The 16,395-nt window shown below is 54.4% G+C and overlaps 2 protein-coding genes across 3 annotated transcripts; both read right to left on the reverse strand.

The window, feature by feature from the left end:
• Positions 1-283: 283 nt before the first annotated feature.
• LOC122366929 (protein Gawky-like) lies at positions 284-10,260 on the reverse strand. 2 transcript variants are annotated; one of them, XM_043339600.1, is made up of 8 exons: positions 10,041-10,260; positions 8,905-9,035; positions 8,305-8,584; positions 6,625-8,042; positions 6,053-6,213; positions 5,447-5,681; positions 4,988-5,107; positions 284-3,804 (listed from the first exon to the last, which is right to left on the reverse strand). In XM_043339600.1, exons 1-8 carry the CDS (start codon positions 10,180-10,182, stop codon positions 3,487-3,489), a joined length of 2,805 nt encoding a protein of 934 aa, XP_043195535.1. In that variant the 5' UTR covers positions 10,183-10,260; the 3' UTR covers positions 284-3,486. The 2 variants fall into 2 exon arrangements, with proteins under 2 accessions (XP_043195535.1, XP_043195534.1); XM_043339599.1 differs by having other exon boundaries at positions 6,625-8,045.
• A 387-nt stretch (positions 10,261-10,647) lies between these two features.
• On the reverse strand, positions 10,648-15,320 carry LOC122366938 (translation initiation factor IF-2-like). Its single transcript, XM_043339610.1, has 5 exons — positions 15,058-15,320; positions 12,947-13,029; positions 12,249-12,353; positions 10,876-11,473; positions 10,648-10,664 (listed from the first exon to the last, which is right to left on the reverse strand). Exons 1-5 carry the CDS (start codon positions 15,101-15,103, stop codon positions 10,648-10,650), a joined length of 849 nt encoding a protein of 282 aa, XP_043195545.1. The 5' UTR covers positions 15,104-15,320.
• Between the last annotated feature and the right edge of the window lie 1,075 nt (positions 15,321-16,395).

A 16,395-nucleotide genomic window follows, 5' to 3' on the forward strand; every position in this document is an offset into this window, starting at 1 on the left:
GCCTACCGCTGCCGAAATCCAAGCCATGTCACGACTCCAATGCACCTACGGGTCAGCCCTCTGCTCAAGACTATGGACTGCTATGCTGATGGGCCCTCTTTTTTATATCTCTCCAAGTCTACTTAGAGTATCTCTCGCCGCGACGCTGCTCGATGGGACCATCATTGCATCAGCTGCTCGCTCCAGCTGGCAGCCCCCACTTCCCTCTCCTTGCCCGTTTCCAGACAGCTCTCCCCAACTCCAGTCTCCACCTCATCTCGCATCCAGTCAGCAAACAAGTCTGTACACCTAGACGACCGTGTATTATACGCATACTGATATTCTGACCAGAGTTACATCGGGTTAAAAAGAGAACACCGTCGTTTAAAAAGCGGCCCGGTGGCGCCGGCAGCGGTGCGGCGCTGCCGGTCGGCGGGCGCTGCTCGACCCCCGCGGGGGAGCGGCGCGCTCCCGCCGCCGGCAGCGCCAATCAGGTCGGCAATGGTGGCGCACACGATTAGCTGCTCTCACGTATTATGATAGGTGCTGATTGTTCGTGTAGGGCGGCAGTGAAAGGCGCGCGCCAGCCGCGACTCGTTGGTCCAGGGTGGCGCGACACGCAGGTCGCTGCCGTCGCCGCGCGAGCGCGCGCGCTGCTGCATAGGGGGCGCGCGGCCACGCCACGCGCTGCCTCACTGCACACGCAGACACACACACAAACACACATAGGGGGGCGGCCGCGCCACGCCCCGGTCCGCCCGTCAGCCCAGGTCAGGTCACGCGCTCAAACAGAAGGCAACAAAAGCTTTAAAAACACAGCTAACCTTTTGGCCACCTTGGAGAATGCCCGTACCTCTAACCGGCATCGCGCATAAACGGGGCTTACTCTAAAATAACCTTAACCTAGTTGATTTTTTTGTGGCTTTTCTCGTCATTTTCTATACCAGACACGGCCATGGCTGGGTGAGTCACAACACCCACACTGTACGAATTACACCACCCTGATCAGCTCGGCCCGCGATGCCAGCGCCACTATCCCGACTAGCGGCCAAACAACCAACCACCGGCCCCGTCCGCTCGACTAATGCATATCACATAGCTGTGCCAGTGCGGGCGGGCGCGCCGCGGCCCTCTGAGACCGCTGGGCGCGCGCGCGCTGTCACAGCCAGCCCCCTCCCCGCCCCGGCCCTCCCCACCGACCGCGCGCGACAGGACACGGCGCCCTTTGTAGCAAGATCTGAGTGTTTTTCTTCACGATGAACACGGTTCCATCCTCCCTGGCCAGCAGCTCTTAAGTAAACGTTTGTACTGACAAGGAAGACCGCACCATTAAGCGAATCAGCCAATCACCGGTCGCGCCGCGCGGACGACGACCAATCACAGAGTCGGCTCGCTGGCTGGCGGTCCCAGTTGGCTCGCCAGCTGTCCTGAGCGGCGCCGCCGTCCGCAGTGACCGCGGAGCCGGGTCGGCCGAGGTCGGAACGGGACGGGGCGGGGCGGGAGCGGGGGCGGACCAAGGCCACGAGAGGGTCACAGAACGCGCAGGAACCACTCGGAATCACAGAGACCTGGAGCGTCTCTCGGAGACCACGGAGACCAAGGCGGTCGGACCACGGGGTCCGGGACATCCCCCAGCCAGGTCAGCACGGGCAGTGGACAGTCGGGGGCGAGCAGATCTCAGAAACAGGTAGGACGACCTCGACCAGGGAGGTCACGAGCGTCAGGGCACGGGTCGACAATCCAGTCAGGTCCCAAACGGCGCCCCCACGATACGTCCCAGGATAGTGGAGATTGGCAAGACATTACGAGAGCGACATGTTCACGAGAAACCTGCCGCGTGGCTAGAAGCATCACAGAGGAGCGGGGCACTATCTGGGCAGGGAGCGCGTCGGGGAACCGGGGAGGGGTGACGGGGAACCGCCGGGGCCACCGCAACCGCGCGCCGCAGACTCAGGAGGCTCACAACTCGCCGTCTTGGCGACTCACAACTTAACTAGCGCGCCGCGCCGGTCGGCCGCGCGTGGCGGGGGCCGAACGCTCCCGCCGCGCGCGGCCGGCCCACGCGGCGCGCGCTTATAGCTACCTTAACCTAGACAGGAAGTGCTGCCGCCCAACCGCGGCCTGAGGTATTCCGCGCCCCGGCAGCCGATATGTAAAGCTGATATCGCGCCGCGGCACGGGCGCGACTACGGACGGTTCGCGCCAATTTCGTGACAGGCCTGGAGGCGATTATTGCACCGTACACGGCGGAGCGCCGGCGGCCCGCGGCGCCCGGACCGCCGCCACCCCCGGAGAGACGGGCCCTCAGAGGCGGCAGCGGTGGCGCGCGGTACCGGCGCTCACACAGCCCCACGATACGCGTTTAAAGCGAGGAGTACCCGATGAGTCGGCTGGCCTGGCCACGACACCGAGCGGTCGGGAGGCGGTCCGCGTAAGGCCGGCATTGGCACTGGGTCGAGGCCCTGAAAGCCCAGCCGTCGACGGGAGGCACCGCGGCTCGCGCTTGAAAGACGATCGGCGAGATCGGCCCGGCACCGGCCGCTGACGAGCGCTCACCTGAATCGTTTTGTACTGCACGGGACCGTCGGACGGCGGCCCGCTGGCGGCGCGGCACGCGCTCTTTGGTAGCGGCCGCGGCCCGGGCGCCGGGCAAGGCACCGTCTCAGAGCGACCGCGAGCCGGCGAGAGCGACTTACACCTAATATCACACACGGCGGGAGCGAGCGCGCGGCCTCGGGCGGCCCCGGCGGCCGGGCGGGGGCGGGGGCGGGGGCGGGGGCGGGGGCGGGACAAGGAGGCGGACTTGGCGGCTGGCTCAGTGACCCGTGCAGCGCGCGACGGCCGCGCCTACAAGGCCTCCCTCGAATGATCACACTTGGCGTCGACGGCAGACCCTGGTCCAGTGGCGCCGCCGCGCCGGTCTGCTCGCGCCAAAACAGAACACGCGCCATTTCCCTGCACATTCACACACCCTCTCCCGTCTCTTTCACACACAAACACCGGCCGGCGGAGCTCTGAGCAGGCGTCCGCCAACATTACTCGCCTTAAATACTATCCGTCGGGCAGGCGTCATAAGCGTGCTTCAGGTGTAGCGCCCCAAATGGCGCTCCGGCAACTGGCATCTCCAGAACGTACACAGTGACTGCACCTCTTTCTTTTCTCCGCGCGGCACGGTATGTACGTGTACATGTACGTGTAGGTTTACCTGTGGGTAGGACAACTGCTAGCTCGCAGTCGAGTGTACGCGTCGATGTGCAAGGGACCGGCCCGTCCCGTATTGCTGTCCTGCCGAATACGTCACGGTTCCGTCGAGTGGCTCGCGGCGCGCCGCTGCGCGCGCCCGTCGCGCCAACTCAGACGGATGCTTGTTCTATAACTCTCTCTCACTCACCGAGTGGACGGTGCTCCCGCCACTGGAGGGCGGCTGTGCGGCGCCCGAGCGCTCACCTCCGCCTATAACTCCTCTCCGCAGACGCCGGCGGGCGGGTAGAGCGCCTCGGTCGCGCCCTACAGCAGGCCCTCTGGCAGGTAGGCGGCGCCGCGGCCGGACTCGTCCAGCCCTCCGGTGGCCCAGAGGGTGCCGTTGCCGGCGCCGCCGCTGCTCCAGGCCATGCTGGTGGCCGTGCCGAGCCCGCCGGAATCGGCCCCCATGTCGCTCCAGGCGGCCGATGCCGGCGGCTTGGCGGCCGCGCCGCCGCCGGAGCCGCCCTGCTGCGAGCCCGGTAGGCCGAGCTGCTGCAGCGCCTGGGCGGCCGTCTCGTCCGTCACCGACTCGGCCATGATGGTCGTGTTACTGAGCACGCAGTTGTTGAGCGCGCCCTGGGCCTGTAAAGAGATGGGCAGAGGTCAGAAGCAGTCACGGACGACTATGATGCCACATATTTTCTCCCGAACGATAGAGTCAAAAAGGGGGATGAATGTTAGTGACAACTTAACCCTATTAGCGGCAGGGGGGGGGGTTGTTTTTATCCACCCCTCAGGTTTTTCGGGAATATCTCCGAAACCGCTGAAGCTACGATGCTGAAATTTTCTGACTTTTCCTAAAACTAAATTGGGCACATTCCCTGAAAATTTCAAGTTCATAGCTTTACCAGGGGCGGCTCCAGGGCACTGGGAATTGGGGGGTCCTATTCGTGAAGCGAGTCATTTGGGCGAAGATCACGATGCTGCACCAGTTTTACGAACAGTAAATGAAAGGTATCATGTGATAACATATACAAAGTTATTGTGCATCCTCTTTTGACACGTTTTTGCTATAATAGGCGGATCCAGGCGTCCAAAAAGGGGGGTTATTTTTTACCTCCCAACATAGGTACCCTGACACCGCCTATGCATGACCAATACAATTTTAGTCGTTCTCTCATAAGAAAATTGTAACATAACAAGACCATTGCCACCCTTTTTAGAAATAGTACCAACAAAAACCTTATTTACTATACTTTTTGTGTACCCCCAATCTCAATGATCTGTATCCGCCTATGATTTTTGAAAATGCATATTTTTAGGATCCATGTGAATTCCTGGTTCATTCTCTATCGATCGGCAAAAGTTGCGTTAAGATTGGTTCAGAAACCTGGCCGTGATAAACAGTCTAAAATGTATCTGCAATTTGCCCTTTTTTACCCCCCTCTACCCCCCTATTGACATTTTTTAATTTTATTTTTTTTAGAAATGTAGATCTCGTTGAGCCAAATCGAATGCCGTTTGAATTTTGAAAATCGGCCCGTTAGATCTCGAGATATCAAGGGGGGGGTCGTAAACAGCCCCCCCCCCTGCCACTAATATGGGGTAGCCAGGAGCCTGCCACTAATAGGGTTAACCCCAAAAAGATAGAGAACATGAAAAACCGTTCTCTGGAGCAAAGCGATCCACTTAGGAGAGGTTTATTAAATGGGGAAGAAAAACACGCGGCAAAGCGACCACAAGATGATTCCAAACCAGTCACCCCAGCCCTTCCCTGCCGCTCTCAATGCCCATTGCCCGTCATCCCCGACAGAGTACGTCATACCTTGGCAGCCTCCTCGCGTGAGCCGTACTTGACGAGTGCCACGCCCTGGCTCAGATACATGTGGAACGTGTGCAGCGGGCCGTGCTGCATGCACAGCGTCTTCAGCGTGGAGCCGTCAATCTGAGGGTGGTGGGGAGGGAGGGTATGTTAGCTGGGGCGGCACGGGGAGGTTCGCGTGTTAGGTAGGGAGGTAGGACGCAGCCATAGCCACTTCGGGCTTTCAGCCTTTCACCCAGTTCTAAAGCAGAGATGCTCATAAGGTATTACAAACATACTTGGGATGACATACTTGGGATGACATGAACGGATAGCAAACATAGCAAACAATAAATGAAATAATACAAGAATGCTGGGAAAGACAAACGGCATAAGTCTCCTGCAGGGGAAAAGACAAACATCGCCACTACATAAAACCACACATGACGACCACGTTTTCCTCCGTTCCACCAAACCACTCACCTGAGCAGTGAGGTTCCTCAGCAGCAGCCAAGCGGAGCCGGGCGAGCCCCAGCCGCCGCCACCTCCGCCCTGCACGGGAGCGAACGCCGAGCGCTGGTCGAAGCCGCGGCCCCAGCCGCCGCCGCCACCGCCGCTGCCCACGCTCTTGTTGAGGCCCGGCGGCGGTCCGCGGGACTTGACGGCCCAGTCGGCGCCGCCGTCCCACTTAGCCGAGCCGCCCAGGCCGTGCTTTCCGCTGGAAAGAAGCAGGTCTTCAGTTCAAAGCTCTCCAGTCCGAACAGAGTTATTTCAGGTTGTGAATTGAAGTGTGACTTGGATATTGCGTTGAATTCTCTTAGCAACTACAATGTTGAAGGAATGTAATGAAATGAATAATAGCAACGGTGTACAAACTATGAAACATGAATGGAAACAGGACAACAGTTCAACAATATAAAAAGTATGTGCATAGACAAAAAGTCTAGCATAAAGCCACCGTTTCCCTGGTTACATAACAAAGCCATAGGTTCACTGGTTCTCACTCGCCCACAATTATTCGCCGCCCTGCACCCTGCTTTTTCGTAACCTCCGGCTCGCTATCATACTTTTCATTCCCTTCATCCATACCTGCTGCTCGGATTGAAGCTCCATGTGGAGGAGAGCGGATCGGTGGCCCCAGGAGCCGCCGACTTTCCGAGCAGGTCCTGCGAGCCGGCGCCGGCCGACAGCCCCAGAGACGAGCGGGCCGAGCCCGGAGTCAGCGCCGGGTCGTCCTCGACGGCGCGCATCTGATGGATAGAAGTGGTTAGTGATAGGCACAAAGGCAGTTATAAGGGTGTCGGAAACAGCAACATTATAATGGCGGCAAAGGAGAACAGGAGAGAAGGTTCTTAATTTACCGGGGCTGTAGGGCGTGCCGAACCGAGGAGTGTCGTGAAGCTAACCGGGAGGGAAGTCGATGTGATGCCTGGTTTTCAAGAGCATCCATACTGAAAGGTTCATCTGCACACAGGTGCATATGGGGAGGGGTTGATTGGAGCTCTGTGTCGGTCGAAAACAACAAATGGAATGAAGTAGCCGAGGAAAGGGCAACAATTGTATTTTTGACTCAAGCATAGAGACAAAAATCGCAAGTTGATTCACAGTAACAGGCTAATATTGAACCTGAAGTTGAAGCAAATCCCCCTACCACAACTCACCTTCCACGGTTTGCCGGGCTCGAACTCGGGTACGCCGAGGTCAGCGTAGCTGTTCTGCTGCTGCTGTTGTTGCTGTTGCTGCTGCTGCTGACCGGTTCCCGGCCAACCACCATCCTTATCCGAGTCTGGCCATCCTCCTTCTCCGGCCGATCTGCCCGCCGACCACGTACTGTCTCCCAGCATGGACAGCGGCGGAGACGAGGCTACCTTGCCGCTCCCCGGCGCGCGCGAGAACTCCTCCTCCGGCCGGTACATCTTGTCAGCAGCCGGCAGCTTCCACTGGTTGAGCCGGCTCTGAGGCGGCTGGTGGGACGGCGGAGCGCCGCCCGGCGGACCCCCGTCGCGCAGACTCAGCTCGGCTAACCCGGAGGGCAGGCCGTGCATGTCGGGCGGAGTGGGCCCGTGTTTGTACATCATACCGCTCGCTCCAGCGCCCAGTGGCGGCTGCGGCTGCGGCTGAGGAGGCTGCTTCAGCATCATGGCCTGCTGTTGTCCAATCTGGTTCTGGATCTGCCCGATCGTGCTCTTGACACGCATGATTTCCATCTGCAGACTCTGCATGGGGCCCGGCTGGGAGCCGCGCGAGGCCAGCATCTGCTGCTGGCGAGTCAGGTTGTCCAATTGTTTGATCTGACTGAGTAAGTGGTTGAGCAGCATCAGAGTGTGCGGGCCCATCGGCTGCTGGAGTATGGCCGGGTTAAGGTGTCCGGCGTGCACCGCCATCTGAATCTGATTGATCAGCGGCCGTAACTGCTGAGGAGACGGCTGCTGCGGCTGCTGCTGACCGGGGAAGCGGCCCGGCTGCTGCGCCTGCTGACGCAGCAGCTGCTGCACCACACTCGGGTTAATACCGGCCGGGCCTCCGTTACTCTGCATGGGCATACCGGGCATATGTGGCGGCGCCATCTGCGGGAAACCGTGCGGGTCGAACGGCGCCGGCTCGGAGGGGCGCCAGTCGCCGCCGGGACCGGTCGGATCGTCCCCGCCGCGCAGCATCGCCTCCATATCGTCGGGCCGGTCGGCGAGCGAGCGGTACTTGTCCGCCATGGCGGCCTTCATGCCCGGGTGCATGCCTCCCGGGCCGCCGGGGCCACCCGGACCGACGCGGCTCTTTCCCCAGTCCATGTCGGGCTCGCCCCAGCCGCCAGGAGCGGTCGGGGTCTTGGGCTTTCCGCCCCAGCCTCCGGGGTGTCCATCGCCGCCCCATTTATCCTCGCCGCCCCAGCCGGGGTGGGCGCCCGGCGGTGCCTCGCCCCAGCCGTTGCGCGGGGGTCGACCCCAGCCGTCGATGCCCTTGTGGTCGGGCGGGGCGCCGGGCGGAAGACGGGAGAGAAGGTGGGCCGGCGGGCCGCCACCGGGCATCCCCGGGCGCACCGGACCCATCTCTTTCCAGCCGCCGCCGCCGCCTCGCTTGTTACCTGCTGGCGGGCCGAGTACGGGAGCGTCAGAAGTAAGCAGAGCTGGGTTATACCAGGTCAGGGGAAGGTGTGGCACGGAACGATTCGTTAGACTGGAAGGCTAACTTCAAAAGACACACCGAGCTATTGATCAACTTCAAACATAGGGATAGCTAGCTTAAATACTTAGAACACTTGAAACTTGTCATTAGCTGTAAAACTAAAGACACAATATGCTTAATTTAGGCTTATCTACCATCTTGGGCCTAGTTCCGTGACTCACCCCAGTCGTCGAATCCAGGCTGTCTCCTGCCGACCGGCGGCGAGTGATCGGGCGCGCCCCAGTGTCCGGGACCGCCGTGCTGCGGCGGTCCGGACGGCCATCCTCCTCCGCCGCCGCCGCGTCCCTCCCAGGGCTTGTGTCCGCCGCCGCCCCAGTCGTCCTTCTGCCGCTGACCACCGGGCCAGGAGCCGCCCGGGCCGCCGCCGCCGCCGCCGCCGCCCCAGTGGGAGCCGGGCGGCCCGGGGGGACCCGGTGGGGCGCCCGACCACATGTTACCGCCCTGCCGGCGGGATGGGGGAGTCAGCTGTGGTACTAAAACTAAACGGTGAAAGAGAAAAACCAGGCACGTATGACGTATTGAGTAGTTTGATCAGGATTCAATCCTGAGCGCAAAACGCTTAAATGCTGCAGCGGAGCCCTTATGACACTAGTTCCTGCTCCTTCGAATGTTCAAGCTGAGATTGCTCCGCAAGAATCAGTTTTAACTTCGAAACAAGCCACGCTGGTCTTACTACTCCACGTCCTTAGCCCAGAACACTATCAATCGGTCAGCACTTTCCTGCTGCCGTCTCACTCATCAGTCATCAGCCCAGTACACACCTGAGAATCGTCATCCTCTCCCCAGGTTCCTCCGATGTTGGACTGGGGAATGTGCTGGCCCCACTGGGGCTCAGCCGCACGCGCCGCCGGGGCACCGCCGTTGCGCAGATTGGCGTGCCATACGTCCAGACCTGTCAAAGGTATATTATGAATTGAGGTCACATGGGGTTCAGCTTATAGGGGGACTTGTAAATTTCGGCGAGCAGTGTTGTCCAGGATTGCCATGAGGGGAAGCTTAGTAAGGAATTTGATATACACAGAGATAGAGGTTTTAGAAGGGAAGAGAGTCTGCTAACGCTTGGGCGAGGAGACGACCTTCTGGAATTATAGTACATCAGTGCAAGCAAGAAAGCCGTGACGTTAAACTTCGAGAATAAGCGTCAAACAAAATAAACTAATCGACACTGGCCTAAGCTACGATATATCACAAGCACACACAATATTTGTTACGCTAGCTGGCGTGGCGCCTCACACAGTCCGGTATCCGGGGTATCCCCCAGCTATCGCAGCTGTTATCACGTGCAAATATGGCTCGCCATTTCCTTGCACAAACAATGTAATCGCAGCCGCGGCTGGGCAGGCGGCACGAGACTGAAAATAAATGAAATAGGGCCTGCACTGCGTATCCTCAGCTAACAAGCTGGCAGCAGTAACACTCAGGGCTGCGGAGTCGATGGATTTTCGGCGACTCCGACTCCGAATCCGGCTTTTAAAAACCAACTCCGACTCCAGGCAGAACTATCGACTCCGACTCCGCAGCACTGCCAGGTCTGCAGAGTAGTTGAATTTTCAGTTAATCCGACTCTGACTCCGAATTCGCTTTCCAAAATCGACTCAGACTCAGACTCCGGGCAGACCTGTCGACTTCAACCGACTCCGACTCCGACTCCACAGCCCTGATAACACTGCTTAAAAACTTCACCTCATAGCCTTGTGCAATTGTTATTTAAAAACCTAAAGATCATGCAAAATCGTCGGTGATATGGGAATAATCGTCCAGCGACAGACAAAACAAGCCAGCTAACATGTTTATTTAGTCTAAGCAGCCAGCACTAACCGTCAGGCACTCAAACACATCCCCGTCCCCTCTCGCTAGCGCCCTCAGACTTAGCCCTTTCTCCCCGTCTCAAACTCACCATTGTTGACTCCGGGTAGTTTCCAGGCGGCCACATTGCCCGGGTGCTCCTTGGGCTCCGGGCTGGGCGGCAGGTCCCAGCTCGACTCCTGGTTCACCTGGCTGCTGGACCAGCCCTCAGTGGCCGTGATGGCGGCTCGCATCGCCTTCAGACGCTCCAGATCGGCCGAGTCGGCCCCGCCGCCACTGCCCGCCGCCGGCGTGGCCGAGCCGGGGGCGGCGGCGGCGGCGGCGGCGCCGGAGGGGGCTGCCGCGGCGCCGCCGGTCGAGCCTGATGGATGGAGAGGGGGACTAGTTTGAGAAACAGCATGTGAGAGGTAAAGCGGGTAATGTGGATATTGTCGGTGATACCCCGTGGACGCAAGAAAAATAAGTACATGTAAAACGTTACAATGCCGCGTGTTTATAAGATGCATTGCAAAATGAGGCAAATATATAAAAATCGATGATCAACAACACGGGCGATGTGAATGCCACGTGAAGAGCAAGTTCGAAAAAGCCGATTTAGGTAACGCTAGCCAGAAAAACGATACAAACCATCTTCCGGTACAGCTAACGCCACGCGCCAGTGTGAAAATGGAATGTTTACATCTAACGGCTATCGCCTATCATAGCATTATGTTCTCTGTGAAATCATTTCATCACACCTTAAACTACCGCTGCACCTGTGTACCGTGCTGTGTCCCGACCCACACCTCCCTCCCGGGAATATACCGACCCAAAACACACCACCAGCTGTTACATCATGACCCAGACACTACCGGCTGTTATACCATGACCCAGCCACCACCGCCCCCGGTACCACCCACAGCTGCGGCGGTCTGTCGGGCACTCACCGGCGTTCTGAGCCTGCGCGCCGGCCGCCGGCTGCTCCTGCCCATCCTGTCCGGGCTGGGCTGGCTGTGCCGACTGCTGCCCCTGCTGATCGCCGCCCTGCTGCTGCTGATCCTGCCCCTGCTGAGGCTGCTGCTGAGGCTGATCGGTGCCGTTCTTTGCTGCGCCGGGCTGCGGCGGCTGCGCGGCGCCAGATGGCTGCGCGCCGTTCGGCCGGCCGCCGCTGCCCCACTGAGAGGGCGGCGGGCCGGTCTGAGCCCAGTTGGCCGTGCCGGCGGCGGCGCTGTTTCCTGTAGCTGCCGGCGGCGGGGCGCCCCAGCCGGCCGTGCCCGTGCCGCCAGTGGACTCTCCTCCTCCGACCAGTCGCGCCCACGGCGCCAGCCGCCAGCCGGCGGTGGTGGCCGGGCCGCGCGGCACCACACGAGAGAGCACCGCCACGGCGCGCTGCTCGGGCGCTGAGCGTATCACAGAGTGTGGAGATGGGCGGGCGGCGCCGGCACGGGGACTCGCTCCGCGTCCCCGGGCGGCGCCGGCCGGCCCGGACGAGTCGGTGGCGCCCGCCGCCGACTCACAGTGGGAGGCCGCTGCGACAGAGGCATCCTGGTGGGAGGGGAGAGGGGCACTGTTACCGGAGGCTCCTGAAGGGAGGAAAGGCAACTCACAGTGGGAGGCCCCTGCGACAGAGGCATCCTGGCGGGAGGGGGCACTGTTACCGGAGGCTCCTGAAGGGAGGAAAGGCACGCAACTCACAGTGGGAGGCCGCTGCGACAGAGGCATCCTGGTGGGAGGGGGGGGGGGCACTGTTACCACAGGCATCCTGAAGGGAGGGGATATATTTTATTCTCCGGGACCAAGACCGAAAACGACAATGCCAACACCGTTCCGTGACTTTCGTCCAGCCATTGTCACACATAATGTGACAGGGTCCAAGTTCAAATCCCATAGGCATTTAATATTCATGCATATCATAATGCCAGGGTCTCAGGTTTTATCTCTCAGGGTCTTGGTACTCTGTCAAAAGGATGTGCCTGTTCGGGATCACTGCTTAGTTACTGTTGTGCCGTGTCAGTTCTCGCCATTATGTAACACAACATTAATGGGCTGTGGCATTGTTGCACACGTAATTTCAGCTAAAAGCGGTGGACAAGCACCACGACGAAACTCGAGATTACACTCGCAAACTGTAAATTTGGTGACATGATGCCAACCAAGGAAAAAGAAGGAAAATCACCCAATAGTTCATAAGAGCTATGAAGAACAATATCATGCAACACTTCTTTTATTTATGTAGCATAGATAACATGAATCATGATTCATGTTATCTATGTACCTATGTAGGTAAGTAAACTACTGTCAGTTGTCAGCTGTCACTCACCCTAATATCAGGCACTTTGTTGTGATCGGCAGAGGCGAGGTGGCACCGTCCCTCCATTGCCCTGGAATGGATCGCGAGGACCGCGCTCTCGCTCCCCTCCTTCGTCTGAAGAGACAAAGAAACACAAACACACGCTTTACTACATATAAAGGGATGAATGCAATATTCAAGCTGTAGCCTAAAATGCACATAATATAATTATTGCTTGCTATATATTAACAGGAATGGAATTATGCAAACTGCAAATACAGCTATGTTCTATTAAGTGTGAGGAACTAAGAGTCAGGCACAAGAAGTAAAGCTATATGTGTTGCATGACCAGGGCTGCGGAGTCGGAGTCGGAGTCGGAGTCGGAGTCGGTCGGAGTCGACAGTTGTAACCGGAGTCGGAGTCGGAGTCGGAGTCGATTTTAGAAACCCGAGCCGGAGTCGGAGTCGGAGTACCGAAAATCTGTCGACTCCGCAGCCCTGTTAGGTCTGCGGAGTCGGAGTCGGGAGTTGGAGTCGGTCGGAGTCGACAATTCTGCCCGGAGTCGGAGTCGGAGTCGGAGCTGGTTTTTGAAAGCCGGAGTCGGAGTCGGAGTCGGAGTCGCCGAAAATCCATCGACTCCGCAGCCCTGTGCATGACAAAGTGATTTCACACAGGTCAACATTTGCAATTGCTTTACTGAAAGTCTCTTTCATTTGTGAGATACTTACACTGACTATCTGCCCTGAATTATTGCAATGGAACATTGAGATATTATGTCGGTCTTTGGTGGTGAGACAGCGAGAGATGGTAGCTGAAAAAGAACAGAGGAACATAATCAGCACAAACAAGCTCTATGTGCAATACACGTGTTAAATCATCCAGTGCATCTTAAAAAATGATGGCCACAATCCAATGTCCTTACTACAAAATTCAATAAATATAACAGAAAAACTTCTGCAAATTAAGCATTTTTTTTTATACAAAAATAGCTTATCTAGTGTCAAACAATTAAAGCCAGGTTCAAATTGTGCATTATGCTATGTTGTCAATAGAAGACTGAAAACTTGGCAATCTTGACCTAAAAATTGTTGCACAGACTTCTGCCTGAACCTTGCTCTTCAGAAATCGATTTTGTACGCCTGAAGTTTATGAAAATTTTCAAAAAAAAATGTTAAAAATGATCAGTTGAAACCATATTTCAAGTAGATACTTGACCAATTGCTTCAAAGACAAATTTCAAGGGCTGGTTGGTTAGAATCATCTTATAGATAGCTTTTATTTGCCATGTAATGCTGGGACTTTAAGTTCAATATATATCAGCTTGGGAAGCTTAATGCCTCTCCCCTGACCAAGTGGTGGGTTGCAAACTACACCACCAACTGCAATCTCAAATGGGCATCAAATGTGCTTCTACAATGTCATAGCTTTCTATGCTCATGCACTGTAAGCCTACCTGCAAAAAAATATATATATATATGAGTCAAGGCTGTGCAGTCTGTCAAATAAGCATTTGTTTTGAAAGGCCAGAATGAATTGGAACAATTTTTAGGGTTGATTGGGCAGTCAAACTAAGGTCCGGATCAGGTCAGGTCATATGCATGGGGGTCATGGTAAATTTATGATAATCGAAAATAAATTGCCATCAGCATCTAACAATACAACTTTTAGTCACAAAAATGTGCCAATAGATGTGTGTGATTTTTTATGTGGACAAATGAGTTTCATTTATGCATTAGTAATTGAAAGTGACGCATGACCAACCTAATCCTAAGTAAAAAGAGGAAGATCCAATACATAGGCACTGTTAAAAGGTGCTACTGGTGCATTCTGAACTAATCATCTTCATCCAGTCAGTGCTAATGTAAAAATAGCAGCTATTAATAACATCCACTTAGGTACATGTACTATGGGTCTTGCTGGTACTACTTCAGAAATGCAATCACCAGAATTTTCAGGGAAAAAATGCAACCATATGCCAGAAAAAAAGGAAGCAAGCTGCATACCAAACAGCCACCATCAACATTCCTCATAATAAATGAGGTAGGTACCTACAATATTTGTGCTAGACTAGGCTATACTACATAAGATAAACACCACACACTCAAGTAGTTTGACCAGGTGGTAAGCCTAGGGAATACACCAATATCAGAATTATTGGTGTCAAAATAACCAATATCATAACATTGGGTGAACGATTTACGAAATACCAGAATTATCTTTATTTTCCGTTATTTTAGTGTTTCAGTAGTCAATTAAAAAAGGTATTATATAGTACCTTCATGTGCAATTGACATTGAAATATTTACTTAATATTTTACAGCCTAGGTAACGGGAAACTGCTCAATAAGTCCTGAGGAAAGTCAGCCTTACAATGCAAGATGTGAATCACATGCTTCTCATTACTTTTACATACCACAAACTTCCCTGATCACATATGTACAGATAGGACATTTTAAGCAGCATTAGTGACAAAACTCAATATTTTATTCTAGCAAAACAAAGCTATATTTCCAGTGAACAGGTGCAGCACCTTTCATCAGGTGAGAATAACACTGCCACTGAATAATACTGAACATTGGATATCAAGAGTAATTCAGAATCAGAATAAGCAATGATCATCTATCAAACTGAAAGCACAGAGGGTTTGATTTGCATTCAACCATATATCTATTTAATCCTGCAAAAATAACTAAATCATCTTATACGAAACTGGCGCAGTAACGAACTTCGAAAAATACCCAGTTACAAGAACGGATAAACGAAACGCCAAAGCCGACACATTGACAATAGCTGAAATAAAGAGAAATTAGATCAAAATATAAAACAAAAAGAGATATACCTGGGTGGCCCGATATTTTAATGAGGCTGGCTCCATCCCCCTCCATCCGCCATTCTTTGGACAACTGCACGCAGCGTAGCCTCTCGCAGGGGGCCGACAAAGTATATTTGAGTGAATCCCAAAAGCACACTACATTTGAAAATCAAAAATTCATTCTATGAAAAAAGCACATCGAAAAGCAGCTATCTTCAAGTTCTGATAGCTTTGAAGTATATTTTTTACGCATAAAAGTCTTCTTTTTATTGACGCTAAATTAAAAACCCACTAAGCCGGCTCGCCTGGACGCCAAGGTCTTGCTTTTGAAACGGGGCAAGCAGCGAAATCTCTGATGAGGCTCCACAACAAACAAAATCATATGACGTCATTGGTTGCTTATGTTGCTAAATGTTTTATCTGTTGGAAATTATGGGCTGTTGACTGTTGCGTAATGAGTATCGGGCTTATTTTGTTCAGGGAATAGTGCTCACTTATTTGATTTGATTTATCACTGACGGATTTGGGAGTGGGGGGAATAACGCCCGTGCCCCTGGTAATAGACGAGGGTTTTACGTTTTTTTTTCGAGAATAAAAAGAAAACTAGTGGAAAACTAAACAACTTTTATGGGAAAGGTTTGGTTTAAACTGCACAGCAGTGCGTAAAAATTGAACTCTGAGGAATTTTTGGTCTATGGAAAACTTTTTGGATGGTATGATGCATAACCCCCACAGTGTCCTAAAACGCGACCCGCGATTGTGATTTGTGATAGGTATAGGTAGTCACCGTGGGTATAGGTATGCCTAGGCACGTATTATGCTATAAGTACAAATCTGATTGCTTTGGGATTTCATGATACTTCATATTTGCATTAAAAAAACATAGTTGTAGCCAAGGGGGAGGGGGGGGGGGCACGGGGGTAATGCCCCCAATGAAAACATTAAAATTCATTTAAATAAAAAATAAAAAAAGATAAAAACAGCGGCACCACACCCACAAAAATAGTGGGCGTATTCCGAGGAGTTTTCCTTTTTGGAGGGGGTACGACACTAGACTGCGACCTGACCTGTGGCCCCTCCCTGAGCAAAATCCTGGCTACGTGCCTGATAAAAAAGAACTTAAAATTTTCAAATGAGCGATAACTTTCACAAGGGTTGCCCGTGCATTTGCTCATCATCATCATCATCATGTATTCTTATGTTCGTCCACATTCGATGGCTTTTCGGAACAAGTGTCAGGTTTACATAAAATCAGGTACCTATTAAAAGTAAAATATGCAGCATAAAAGTAATATTGCACCCTACACTAAAAATATTAAAATACACATGAAACACGCCTAAAAGTTATCAACACCATTAAAAAAA

Source organism: Amphibalanus amphitrite, unplaced genomic scaffold (assembly GCF_019059575.1).
Source record: "Amphibalanus amphitrite isolate SeventyFive unplaced genomic scaffold, NRLGWU_Aamphi_draft 000840F_arrow, whole genome shotgun sequence".
Lineage (NCBI taxonomy): Eukaryota > Metazoa > Arthropoda > Thecostraca > Balanomorpha > Balanidae > Amphibalanus > Amphibalanus amphitrite.

Bases quoted from the DNA above. Each gene is read 5' to 3' on its own strand.
- LOC122366929 (XM_043339599.1), bottom strand. From the start codon at position 10,182: ATGCGAGCCGCCATCACGGCCACTGAGGGCTGGTCCAGCAGCCAGGTG. The intron at 8,046-8,304 runs GTGAGTCACGGA...TCGGCCCGCCAG, and splicing joins GCCTGGATTCGACGACTGGG to CAGGTAACAAGCGAGGCGGC. The intron at 5,108-5,446 runs GTGAGTGGTTTG...CACCACCCTCAG, and splicing joins TGAGGAACCTCACTGCTCAG to ATTGACGGCTCCACGCTGAA.
- LOC122366938 (XM_043339610.1), bottom strand. From the start codon at position 15,103: ATGGAGGGGGATGGAGCCAGCCTCATTAAAATATCGGGCCACCCAG. The intron at 13,030-15,057 runs GTATATCTCTTT...GTTCTTTTTCAG, and splicing joins TAAAATATCGGGCCACCCAG to CTACCATCTCTCGCTGTCTC. The intron at 12,354-12,946 runs GTAAGTATCTCA...TTGTCTCTTCAG, and splicing joins ATTCAGGGCAGATAGTCAGT to ACGAAGGAGGGGAGCGAGAG.